This window comes from Echiichthys vipera (genome assembly GCF_963691815.1).
Source record: "Echiichthys vipera genome assembly, chromosome: 14".
Taxonomy (NCBI): domain Eukaryota; kingdom Metazoa; phylum Chordata; class Actinopteri; order Perciformes; family Trachinidae; genus Echiichthys; species Echiichthys vipera.
This window is the reverse complement of record NC_139839.1, coordinates 20635584-20649125: the sequence shown is the minus strand read 5'-3', so window position 1 is coordinate 20649125 and position 13542 is coordinate 20635584. Positions and strand designations below refer to the sequence as shown.

At 39.8% G+C, this 13542-nt stretch overlaps 1 protein-coding gene across 1 annotated transcript in view; it reads right to left on the bottom strand.

Annotated features, from left to right (window-relative positions):
* The window catches only part of gabra3 (gamma-aminobutyric acid type A receptor subunit alpha3), a gene marked incomplete at both ends in the record, with an annotated part of 66526 nt that extends 54415 nt beyond the window's left edge, over window positions 1-12111 (bottom strand). The window contains one exon of the mRNA XM_083927067.1: window positions 12026-12111. Coding sequence (XP_083783193.1) covers window positions 12026-12111 — 86 coding nt within the window. The remainder of the gene's footprint in view (window positions 1-12025) is intronic.
* Window positions 12112-13542: the final 1431 nt, after the last annotated feature.

Sequence of the window (13542 nt, the reverse complement as noted above, 5' to 3'; positions counted from 1 at the left end):
AATCCTGGCTACACCGGCCTCCATGTATGTCCCATCCAGGGGGTGGGTGTATATTTCCTTTTATATTACCTAAATTGCCCTGGATTAGTGATCCTGAAGCCACAGGTAAAGGACACTTGCGCTACAACCAGGTCTCCAAGGTTTTAAAGCCAACATATGCATCCCCATCTGGCTGGGCAGTTTATGTCACAGCGTTTGATCATCTGTGAAACAGGCAAAAACTATTGTAGCTCCTCTTTTTTTTGATTACTCACATTGTTGACAACAGTGTTATGCTTTCATGGTTTTCCATCTCAGTAACACATGTAATCTCCTCATCTCGGATCGCTATGTTCCTTTCTGGATTTCTCGCTTTATTTTTTCTGACTTCAACTAAAATGACTCTTTTCAACCCATCTTTCTCAATTAATGCATAGGAGGTACATTCATAGTAACTATGCACCTGTTTAAGTTAATATATTTCACATTTAAGTTTTTTTCATCCTTCTTTTACTGAGGTGTTGTCAGAACAGCCTCTGCAGCAAAAGCCTGTCCGTGGCAACCTGTGTCAGTCACAGCAGTCCGTTCAGCATGCCAACCACACTGCGACATGAGGGACATTCAGATGACCTTCCATACTCACGGTCACACAGCTACAGTGCTCAGACCAAGTTATGCAATAGTCTCAACATAATGTGATGTTACTTTAATATGAGTATAACAAATCAATTTGTCAGCAAATTTGTGATGAGATAGCGTTTTATATTTGATGAGAGAAAGTGATTTGAATGCTGGTGTGACCTACTGTACCTAGTGTTATGAGAATGTACAGTTTTCCTCTCTATCTTTAAAATATCTAAAATAAAACTATTTCCTATCACCATGTTTGAAATAATAATTTTGCCGATTGCTGATACCAATGTTTTTTGTTTTGGTTATTTAGTCCCCCTTTTGTGTCAGAGGACAAAATAAATCGTTTTAAAAAAAAAAATTGTTATTCAGCCTTTCATTGCACTATCTTTGAAGGAGCACAGTTTATATCATACAAACAACCTTTAATATAATCTTTTTTTTCGATGAAATTTCTTTTGAAAATGAAATGCTTAAACATATTTTTAAACCCTTTAACGCAACATTTAACCTGTGCAAACCTGACACAGTGCAACAGATAAACATAAGCAACTGCAATCGGTGAATGGCCGGTTCAACAGGGGGAACGTCCAAAAACATAATATTTTCAGCTTATTATCACATAAAACAATAGCAAATTCTCAGAGTTGAGAAGGTTAAACTAAGAATGCTTGATAAATTAGCTATCAAAAGAGTTGGCAATTAATTATGAATTTAATTAACATAATAATGATTTAAACATGCTAGACATCATAGTAGGTCATTTCTCTGATAACAGCATTGTAATCCTGTAACACTGTTGTACAAAGTACAACAAAAGTATCAAAATTGATGCGACAGAACCAGATATGTTTTTTTTTTGTTCCACACATTCTTCTATCTGACAAAACCTTCTGCCCACATTGCACGTGCAATACAATGTAACTTGAGGCAACATTGGGAAGAAAGACACCTACATGAACAGCCCAGTGGCATACATCACACTTTCACTTGTGACATCTCAGAGGAAGGTGATAGAGCTGCAGGTACAACGGAAACTGTGAAGGAAGTGCTATCACAGTGCAATCTAACAGCCACACTGCTGATATCTATTAGTCAGCAGAAGTCGTCTTTATTAATACACCTAAGGAACAATGGCTTCTTATTTCACAGCTTGGCGAGTTAAGTGTATATAAATACATTTGAAGAAATACTGAGTTTATACTGTCGATACAAAACTGTTTATCTTGCCAATATCCAGGTCTAAGTCATTTTAAAAGGAATCCATAAAAGGCAAGTAGTCATCTATCGCTAATTACTGGACTGCGCCCAAAACTAGAAGAGAAGTGGCACCAGCTCCCAGATTTTAATGCTTGCAGCTTAATTTTTTGTCCTTGATTGATGACTTTAAGTGCCAAAACTCTCCCAAAACCAGTGTGATGAATCTTTACCTCAGGGCTAACCAATTGGCGGTCCCCGGGCCGGATTTGGCCCGCAAGGGAATTTTTACTGGCCCTTTGAGTAGAAGTCTGTGTGAAAAAAGAATTCATGACCGCTGTCCTTTCTTGTATTCCATCTCAGCGCTACCGTCTCAGCGGGTCAAATCCCGACGTGCTGGGAGACTTGCTCCATGCGCTCCCTGTAGGCGCGCAGCCACAACGCTACGCACGCTCCCGCTACGCTCCAGCTACCTTCCCGCTATGCATGCTCCAGCTACGCATGCTCCAGCTACGCATGCTCCCGCTACGCATGCTCCCGCTACGCATGCTCCCGCTACGCATGCTCCCGCTACGCATGCTCCCGCTACGCATGCTCCAGCTACGCTCTTCTTCGTGGGTTTCTGAATCCTCTTGGCAACAGCTCGCTAAACTCCGCTCTGTTGTTGTTCTCAATCGTTCCTGTCTGGTTAAATCCGTTGTTAGATCACCACTACAATGTTTCTTTCTACTCTGAAAGAAGAAATGTTGTCACAGAAAACCGTCCGTTCACCAGAGAACGGACAGAGAAGTTTTTGATTCTGTCACTGTGAAGCCTGAGTTTACTCTGCAGCCATATCTGTGTGTAAAGAGGAGCAGTTGATCAGGCATTTCTTTTTCTTTTGTAGGATATTGTGCAATAATTCCTTGTCTGCTGATGAATGGAGCTATCAGTGTCACAAAGAGATCATATGCAGCCTGATGCGTAGTATTTTGCTTTAAATGAATGCTTTGCTTTTAGGCTTCCTGGTAAGGAAGCAACATTGTTAATCAATTGTTAATCAACCACACTGAACTACTGTCTAGGGTTATCAAAAAAAAAATTGTTATCTAGAAAATAATTATTATTAAAATTTGGTATTGGATTCCATGCTAACTTGCAAAAGTATCGATTATTTTGCGAGAGGCACCTGGCTGCAGCCTGAAGGTGCGTTCAGACTGGACGTGATGGATGCCTTAAAAAAGACGGAGGCAGCTAGCTAACTACTCAGCCTGCAGCATTAGTGTTGCAGTGAGATCAGGCCGTCAGTGATTTAACCTCTGAAGCTGTACATGGTGTTGCCTCTTCACCATACAGTGGGTCTCCTTGTAGATCAGAGTGGAGAAACGCTTCAATCTGCAAATGCAGCTTTCTTCTTCTTTTTGTGGATTTCCGGCAGACTAGATGCTTTATGGCACATTGCTGCCATCTACAGGTCATAGTTATAGCTTTTATATTATATCCATAGCAACAGTCCGGCTCCTTGATGGTGGCTTTGGTGATCCCCTGGATGTTATCATGGAGAACCTTACGATGAGTCTTACTACATTCTGAATGCTGATTGGCTGACATGCCACAGCGTCACGAGAGTCACTTGAAAAGTTCAATATTTTCAACTAGCGTGTTAGACGCGTTGGATGCGATAGACACTAAAATCGGGAGTAACGCGGCACCATCTTGAAATTGTGTCTTTACATTGATTTTGAAGGGACTTGCGTTGTGTCTGATGTCTAATCACTTTTGCCACCGCAGTGTGACGTCAGATTGTGTTTCATCAAAATTTCACATTCATATGGTTCTAGACTTAGATGTTAGAACAAACTTGCTCTTGCAATTCTAGTTTAGATCATAATACCCAGCCAGACATTTGTGAGTAACTAGTAGAGAGGACAGAAGGGCCTTAACAACAAAACCATGAATTAACAGATTTAAGGGTATTTATTTTTCACTTATTACCAGTAAGTTACCAGTTATTAACATCATTGATAGTGTAAGTTCTTAATGTATGAGCAGATCCACAGCTATGATCTATTTAGCAATCACAATACTAAAAGGACATGCAAGCTGATAAAATTGTGCAGATAAAATAATTATAATTTCAACTAGTAGCAATTATTTAATTCAGTACACTGACATTGTGGTTTTCTTGAATCTGTGATTTAGTTTCCTAGAAATAACTGTCTCTCTTTACTCTGCCAAATGTTAGATTTCAAAGGGCACAGAGTAGAGAATTTCAACCATCCACCCTATAGGAATTATTAAACTGGCACTTAATCAAATAGCTTTGTGGAAAACAGACAAAGAAGTCTGACACATTGAGTTAAAATAGGCAGTACAGCCGGTTTGTGTGATATTTTAGTCTTTATTACTGCACAGCTTTACATTTTATGATTTAACTTTTGGCCAGTGTTGGGTTTTAATCCATGCCAGGGAGGAATCTTCTTGCCGGTTCAAATATTGACCAGAAAACAAGCTGTAGCATGATTTTTGTCTGTATTTTCCTGTAGTCAGCATTAGAAGAAACTGTTCATCTGCTTTAAGTTTCCAGCAGAAGGAAAGAACCGTTGGTTAGGCAATTATTTACGATTTCAAGAAAACACATTTGTTTTGCTAACAGCAACATAGAAGTTTAATTTGTAAAACTCTATGAAATAACTCGGATGTCCCTATAAATTGGACATAAATAAATTTTTTCCTACACTTTTCATGGAAAGCCATTACACACCCTTTGTTCACAACACTTTGAGTCAGTCTGTGCAACATTTTCAAAGGCACAGTTAGGTTCGAGGATTTTAATCTGTATTCAATAGATTTGTTTTTCCATAGCATTTACTCAGACACAGATTCAACTTCAGAGGGTGTCGGGGGTGGATGTTGCTGGTGGCGAAGGATATGGGATGTACTGAAATGATTGTGTTTCATAGACAATGCACCATGGAAAGTGAGTCAGAGCTGTTTCCTCAAGGAAAAAAAAAATGAAATAAACAACAAATACATCATGCAAAAGATACTGCTGGAGCTATGTTAGAGCAACACTTTAATCTAACAATAACATATATTTGGGGTCCATTCTGAGAGACTTCAGACATTTAGTTCAGCTTTTTTATATTTCCAAGACAGAATGGTCCGTCAATGTGTAGCTGTGCGGACACCTTTTGGGAGATCCAATCCAGCTATAGTTCAATTTATGCCTGTTGGGGTTGTCCGCTAATTGGTTACATTGAAGATCATTGGCCAGATGCTCACTATATCAATAGAACATTGACTCAAGCTCAAACCTAATTAGTGCACAGATCGATGGCCTTTTTAAAGAACTTGGATGTTAGAAGGACACCTGTTTCACATGACGCTGCTTTGGCTTCTAGCAGTTGTTTCCAGCTAGTCTGCACGTTCTCTGAAGCCCGTTGTACACATTCCCTGGAAGAGTTGAATGTGTCCAAATCAGTTAGAGACATAAAGCATACTTTAACTTTTACAAAGTTGGTGTGATGTCCGACCGAGCCCATGTGTGAGAATTCACAGCAAACACGTGGGCGTGTTGATGACGTTCCTATCATGCAGCTCAAACAAACATCCGTGGGTGAAGAAGGAAGAGTTATGTACACAAAGCCAACCAATATGTCTGACTGGAGGGACAATGAGATTTGGGAACTTCTTTTGGAAAGGGCCGGCGCCGAAACTCAGTTGTTAGAAAGAAAGAAAGAAAGAAAGAAAAAATGTCTTTATTCGTCCCGCAAGGGTAAGTTACTTTTTTTCCCCACTCTGTTATTATATTATTCACGTTACACACACAAGCCCGAAATACACACAGATGCACAAACAGGACTTATATACATGCAATTAATGGAGAGACATCAGGGACTCGAACCCTGTGAAATATTTGCCGAACGTCCGTGCCTGTCACATGACTGACAATACTTCTTCTGTTGACTTAAAATGTGAAAGAGACGTTTATAAATCAGTGGATACATTTTTTTCAAGTGTTACAAACCCTGTGACATGACTCTTGTTAATATTAGATTGGATTCATTTGGTCCAATAACATTTAATTTCACACTTATTGTGTGTGCATGCAATTCTCCAATGTCATTAATGAATATAACAGAAATTTCAGTCTTGCTGCCCTTGGACTCAATTGAAAAGATTTTTGAGTCCACAGTGACCCTCACCAGTTAAGCTGGTGGGCAAAATTTTACAATATTTATTACAAGTACTGTTGTAAGCTTTAGCAGGAGGCATATATGCACTGATCATCTGATTTGACATTATTGACACAAAGTCAACCTTTCATTTTCTTTTCTTTCAACTCCAAGTTGAAACTATTTGTCTGGTCATTCAATCAGCAAAGTGACACAGCCATGAATACGTTACCCTTGTCCAGACCTGTGGCACATTAACCTTGACAACACTACCCGAAACAGAATGTTATCTGTTGACCGGGTCACATCTCAAAGTGATGCCCCTCTCGGCCATGCTGTGAATAATTCATGTGAGATGGGGTGAAAAAGCAAGATGAGGCTCGGCAACTTCACTTCAATCCATAGGCAAAGTGTACATTTAGCAATCTCATCCTTAGCTATTGATTATATGCCACGTTATCCAGCAGCTTGGCAATGGGTTACAAACTAAATAGACAACAAGACAGCCTGAGTGTCCACACTTGTTAAGTGTTGACTGGAGAAGGGGAAGGCAGGAGTTGGAAGTGAGGAAAGCTGGTTGATTGAAAAACCATTGGCAAACGAAAAAAAAAAAAAACAAGCCTTCTCATTCATATGTAATACATGGATTCCTGTGAATAATAGCTTAATCAACCCCGTCTTTTAGTAGGCAGGAAATGAGGAAATTTGGAGATGTGCAGAATGACAGACCCTTATATAGAGGATTTGTCTGTTACACCTTAATCCATTAGGAAAGTATCCTGCCTCAACTGTTGTAAAGCCGATTTGGAGCCTACCGATAGCATCAGTGGGCATCAGGGAGGTGGCAGTTCTCAGAGAGAAACAGCTGCTGATACGCAGATATTCTGGGAGTATGTGCACGCTGACGTTGTGAGGATTATTTCCAAACTCCAGCAACTTGAACTTTGATTGACAATTATTATATACTTCAACTTTCAGATGCAAATTTCTAAGATACATTCCATTTCTAGGTAGAGGTTTGGTTCCTCAAGAGGCAGCATAATAATGTGTTTCTGAATTTCTTTTTTTGAATGTGTAAAGTAAAGACTGCTGTGCAAGGGCTTTGCATATGTGCACTACATCATGTCTCAAGTAACTGCAGAAAGATGAACGTTGGTGAAAATCCTTGTCACGTGCAGTGTTAGATCCCTGCATAATGAACTGCATTGACTGCTCGGGCCGTGCTGGAAAGGGTGTGATGACAGTTGTCTCATCCTGAATATGTCATCATGTCATACACTTCCAATATTAACCTGCTGCTCTCATCACTTCTAATGATTATTATTTAACATCCTGGATACTCATGCCAATATTTCAATAATACAATCATCCAATCTTATTTTCAGGCTATAATCAAACCAAAAGCAAGAGCAGGTTTCCAGTACTATAAATATTATCTGTTAACTCATTTTTGTAAGTTGCCAAGTTTGGGCAGTGGTTCGGCTCTTATGGTGAGAAACTGTGGTTACATGTCTTGTATGAGTTTTAGCCATATCTTAACTCACAAATCATCTACACCAGGGGTTTTCAAAGACCAACACTAGATTACCATACAAAATAGAGTCGGCTTGAGCCCTGTTTTTGTCAAGCCTATATTTGTTTCCATTTTGGCTAATTGGCACCATTAAATTACCCTCAAATAGCTGTTAGCAGTTGTATGTACCCATGGATGTACAAGCAACTATCCCTGGATTACTTACTGAAGAAAACATTAAAATGTGGTTATTCCCAAGCATGTTCTGGAGTAATAAGAACGGAAATAATAAATGTTAAATTATTTCCTCAGATGTGTACATCAAAATGAATATAGTATATCATGTCTGCTTGTTTAAATTGTATTACTGAGTTATGACTTTAAAATGTAGGACTCATTTTGACACAAATTGCAGCCCAGCGTCCCGCCCTGTCCCGTCCCCCCCCCCCACACACACACATACACACACACACTCACACACACACACACACACACACACACACACACACACACACACACAGACACACACACACTGAACTCTCCCCTGTCCCCCTGCGGAGGCATGCCTCTCAGTTTGAAAACCTGATCTACATAGATGTGGACATCTGGACATTACACCACATTTCAAAACCATGGGCATTAATATGCTGCTACAATAGCCTCTATATTTCTGGGAAGGCTTCCCACAAAATTTTGGGACCTGACTGCAGGGATTTAGTGAAAATCCCAGTCCCAAGAGCACCAGTGAGGTCGGCCGCTGATGTTGGGTGATATGGTCTGGCTCACAGTCAGCGTTTGGATTCCTCCCAAAGGTGTTGGATGGGTTGTTTTTATGGCTCTGTGTAGGGCTGTCAAGTTCTTCCACACCAAACTGGGAAAACTGTTTGTGCATGTGGGCATTTTCATGTTAAAACAAGAAAGGGTTTTCCTCAAACTGTTGCAAGAATGTTGCACCAATCTATGATGAAGCAAAGCAAGCAAGCGAAGATTCCCCCCTCATTAGACCTAAGGGGGTCTAGCCCAAACCATCTTGTTCAGCTGTACCTGGTGTCTTTGAATGGCAGAAGCATATATTTGTGTAAAAGATATCTTGCCAGATTTGGCCAGCACATTTCTATTAGATAACATGTAGTTACAAACTCTGCGCTCTGTGCTGCTAATAAACAAGAAGATCCAAGTGGCACAGTGACAAAGCAAACAGGGCTAATCCCTGTCACACTCTTCTGATTTCTGTGCCCATCCTGCTTTCTTCTAGGTTTGATGAGTATTTCCTAGCGTGCAAAATCTTAACGTGATTTACACTCCGCCACATCTCCCTGCCATAACCTCTTACCTTATCAACAATGCTAACATGGCAACCTGTGCAATCTCTTCGTTTGGAATTATTGTGGGTAAGAATGACTTCTAGACTGCTGATTTTTCTTTTTTTGCTGACTCTAGCACACAAACTGAAAAATGTGCACAGGGTGCAGGAGTAAAAATGCTGTGAATCGACAATCATGTCCGTAGTGTGCTGCACAATGCAAATTAATTCACCGGTCAGTGAAATTCAGATCTGTGCAGAAGAGAGTACAGGCTACGTTTTAGATGAGAGGAGGAACTCACTTTATGCTTGCTCCTTTTTAGGCCTAATTAAGGACCAGATGGCATGGGTTCTGTTTTAGTCCTCTTCCAAAAATGTGAAAGTAGAAGTGCTGTCAAGGAAGTTCTTGGGACCACATGTATAAATGATGTGTACGCACAAAAGCTATGCATACACCTTCTCCCACCCATAAAGTGGTATTTACGAAGGAAAGATGTGTGGCGAGACTGTGCACACCTCATGCAGACTTCAGAGCAGATGTATGCTCAGTTTTAGCTGAGATAGCTGCAGGTGATATGATGAGGAGGAGAGTGTATATGTGATATATGTTGAAAGATGGGAAACAGATGGGAATTGGTTGTTTGCCAATTTTACTGATTGTGTTATTTTTTTGAAGTGTGCACAGCAATCTGTTTAATGTCAGTCAAAGGCTCATTTATAAACATCACTTTAGATTATTTGGCTGAGTAATTTCATCACTTTATATTTACATTTGAGCCATCACCTCCCTGTAAATGATTGTTTAATTTGATCCTGAATTGTAAAGCACTTTGTAAAGTCTCTTTCGACATGAGCGCTATGAATGAATCATTGATTATCCTTCTGAGGTTTAATAATAATTAGGATTGAGATTTAACTGCGATGATAGTTTGCAGAAACATGATGAAAAGCAGCCTGGCTGCCAGAAAAAATGTTTGCATTGTATGTTTCTGAAAGCCACAGAAAAGTTGGCGTTAAATGTCTTTTTGCAGCCTTTTAGGTATGCAACGTACCAGGCTTTCAACTGACTCTACTGCAAAAGCATCCACATCATTAATATTATACATTCCGAGCAAGTGCTCCAGATGTCAGGATAACAAGTTTCGGCTTGAGGAGGAAGTCGGGATGGATGGTTGGATCATACACACACCAGAATTTCTGCCCTGTCCTCTATCAAAGTGAAAATTAAATTCAAATCATGTACTTAATTTAACCCAAACCACGATATTTTTTTCTCTAAACCTAAACATGTAGATTTTATCCTTACACCTAAGTAGGGTTACAAAGTGGCGGTAAATTTCCAGTCAATATCTGGAAACTTTACGGAAACATTCAATGGGAAGTTAAAGTTGTACTCCGTAAGAAAGGAAATACGTTGTTTCTAGAGGCCTCTTGGGCGGTAAGTTGTAACTGCAGGTGATTCTGTTCTTTCAGAGCCCTCCATCGTGTCACGTTAAGGGTCACAATGAGTGTTCACAATTTATTTATTTTTTTGCTCTTTTGTAAACTTTACTGACACTCATTTCTAGTTCCGGTCCGTCCCCTATGTGTTACCGTCTTAAATACACACACACACACACACACACACACACACACACACACGCACACACACACACACACACACACACACACACACACACACACACACACACGCACACGCACACGCACACACACACGCACACACACACACACACGTTCTTACACTTCTGCCCTTAATACAAGCCTGACTCAGAAATCGGAACTTACAGAATTTCCGATTAAAAGCGAACACAGCATAACAGTTAATGACAATATCGGGCGACGGACCAACCGCTGTCAGCAGCGTCACTAACATGGCCGTTTATTTACATCTAGCTCGAGAATGTCTCCACAGATACAGATAGTACTTTCATTAGAGGGTCATATGATCAATCACCATTGTTTTAACTCGCTCTTTGATAGATAGGAACTTAAAAGACAATTAAATAGTACAACCTTAAGCTGTGGAATTTTGGAAATTTTCTGAAGTTTTATATAGTCCACAGGCTTAAAAATGTGGCCTCAATAGTCCAGGGTTCTAGAAATCATGCAAAGTGAATGTAGGGGGCGTGGCTTCCATACCTCTGCAGTTAGCAGTGTGCATGTGATTGAGAATAGCATAAATATCCTTGAGTGTACTTGCATGAAATCTGGTTGTTTTAGTCAAGATTATGCTAAAATACATTTTCCCCAACTATATTTAAAATCCCTGTTAAAGGCCAACCTTCAATTCTGTAAATCCCAGGTTTATTCCCGTTTATTCATATAAATTCCTGTTCATTCCTTTAAATTCCTGTTTATTCCTATGGATTGTTTCCAAGAGGAAGACCATTCCAAATTCCCAGAATTTTGCAACCCTAAACCCAAGTAACATTAATCGTTTTTGTTTGAACTTACATGAATCGTGTTTGAAACTGTAACCGTGGGGCATCAAAAAGTGTCGATATGTGACCAGTAGAGAAAGAGATCTGGTTTCAGCACAGTATCGGTGGTTTGCAGAAACGCAAGCGCAAGATTTCATTCTGGTGACAGGGTTTAAATGAGTCATACAAACAATACAAATTGCCACAGCCATGTGTACTGACAGCGGTGGCAAAGTCATAGACACAGTTGTTGCAGCTGCGCATTATTTTCCGTAATTCTCATCAAAAGTTCTGATGCATCTTTCTACATCCATTCATGGCAAAGTGTGGATGTGGTAATAAGTCTTGTGTACGTGCGTACATGCAGATTTAGTCATGAATCTACAAGGTTTTATGGATGTGGCCCCTTGAGTGCAAAAACTACTGAGACTGTAAAATTTAGAAGGAGGAATATTCTTCCCTTGATTATTCAATGCTAAAGGTTTTCCCAGGCATTCCAGAAGTTTTATTTTCTGTCAACACCATTATGGAGGGCCGGTTATTTCATTTGCCAAACTGACAGTCACAGCTAAGGCCACCTCACTGTGTAATAATAAAAAAAAAAATCATTTATTTCCTTTTCACTGCTTGCAATATGGATGGACTTTTGTGTCTAATGGTGTTTGTTGGATTACAATGTCTGCTGCAGCAGTGAGCCTGATAAATGAAGGTACAAAACACATCACCAAAAAATCAACTGGAGGAACGGAGTCTGGGAAATGAAATGGGTAGAGAGAGGGGAAATAGCAAAGAAAGGGAGAGATATGTGGAACATAGTATGTTGTACCTGGCTTCATGAAGGAGGTTGAGGAGCAGGAGGAAGATCCACAAGCCCAAGTCCGGTGATTTAGGCTTACAGAGTGCAGCAGCCATATCAGTTTAAACGCAGGAATCCTGCAGAAATGACAGAAGAGTGAGATCATGCAGCATTAACTGACAAATACCAGCAAAGGTGATGTGAGAACATGAGAACATGATGTAAAATGTTTATAGCTTAACAAATGCATCAAATGACCAACAAATATTATAGTATGTTACCCTGCTTAACCTGATTTATATATTTCAGATTTATGTGATTGACGGTGTCTGTTTAATCTTTAACTGATACTGACATCTTTATATCAGATGCTGTCAAACATATGTTATGAGTCTTTTTAGTAAGTGACATAAATCAAACGCTGATTTATGAGACTCTCAGAAAACAAAATGTTTACAATATTAAGCACGTTCAGCATCACGTGTTGCCACCTGGCCTACTAATCAGTGCAGAAAAGAGACATGTCTGTTTTAGTTTGGAACATTACTAATGTGATCTGTACTGCACACACGTTTTCTTTAGTCCTGAACAACCACACACACACATACACTATCGCCTGTCTGCAGTTAACTAGACAACCGAGATGCTTAACGTTTTGTTTGTATGTATCGCTGTGTCCCTCTCTCCTGCAGTGGACATATCCAGACAGCAATTAGCTTGGGTTGTGATATTTGCCGTGCACTGTTTGACACACCTGTCTGGAGGAAACAGTCCCTTCTGAGTCTGCTAATTCAGAATAAACACATTATACAGCGATACACAATTCCCTTCTTCCTTATGTCTCCACTCTATAGATGTAACATAGCGACTGCATTACTGCATAATGATGCCATTATTGGTCATTATTACAAGGCGGTTGCAGTCTGGCAATTTACAGAAAGATTAAATGGCCTCTGTTTAAAAATACATGAGCTCAGAATGCAGCTGGAAGATGAGGGAAAGGAAGCAGAATGTCTGCAAAATAACTGAGGCACAGCATTTACAGGGACATTGTGCATTTTGTGAGACCCCCCCTCCCCCCACCCCTCTTTATTGCCACCGTATAGAAGATCAAACACTCTCCTCTGGAGAAACAGTGTTCTCAGTGCCACTGTGAAGCACTGATCATTACAGGAGTAAACTAACAAGTGGATGTAAAGATACACTTCATGTCAGTGTGCAAGTACTGCTACAACCAGTGACCATCGCTGTCTTAATATTGATTGTAGCTGAACATCAAGTAAAGACAAGCTCCACATCTAAGAAGTCTTCACACTGGCAGTGATGCTCATTAGGGCTGCAGTGCACGGTTCTTGATAAAATTAGAAGAAGAGACAAATTAAAATTATGACTCTTTTACAATTCTCATGGAAATAATTTATTTTCTTCTCTGACCAAAACTTATTATTGCTATTTGCACTATTACAGTTCTTGTCTATAAAAGTGAGCTACAAATAAGGAAGGCAAGCAGATAAACATTTATTAAAATACCAACAAGGTCAAAGACA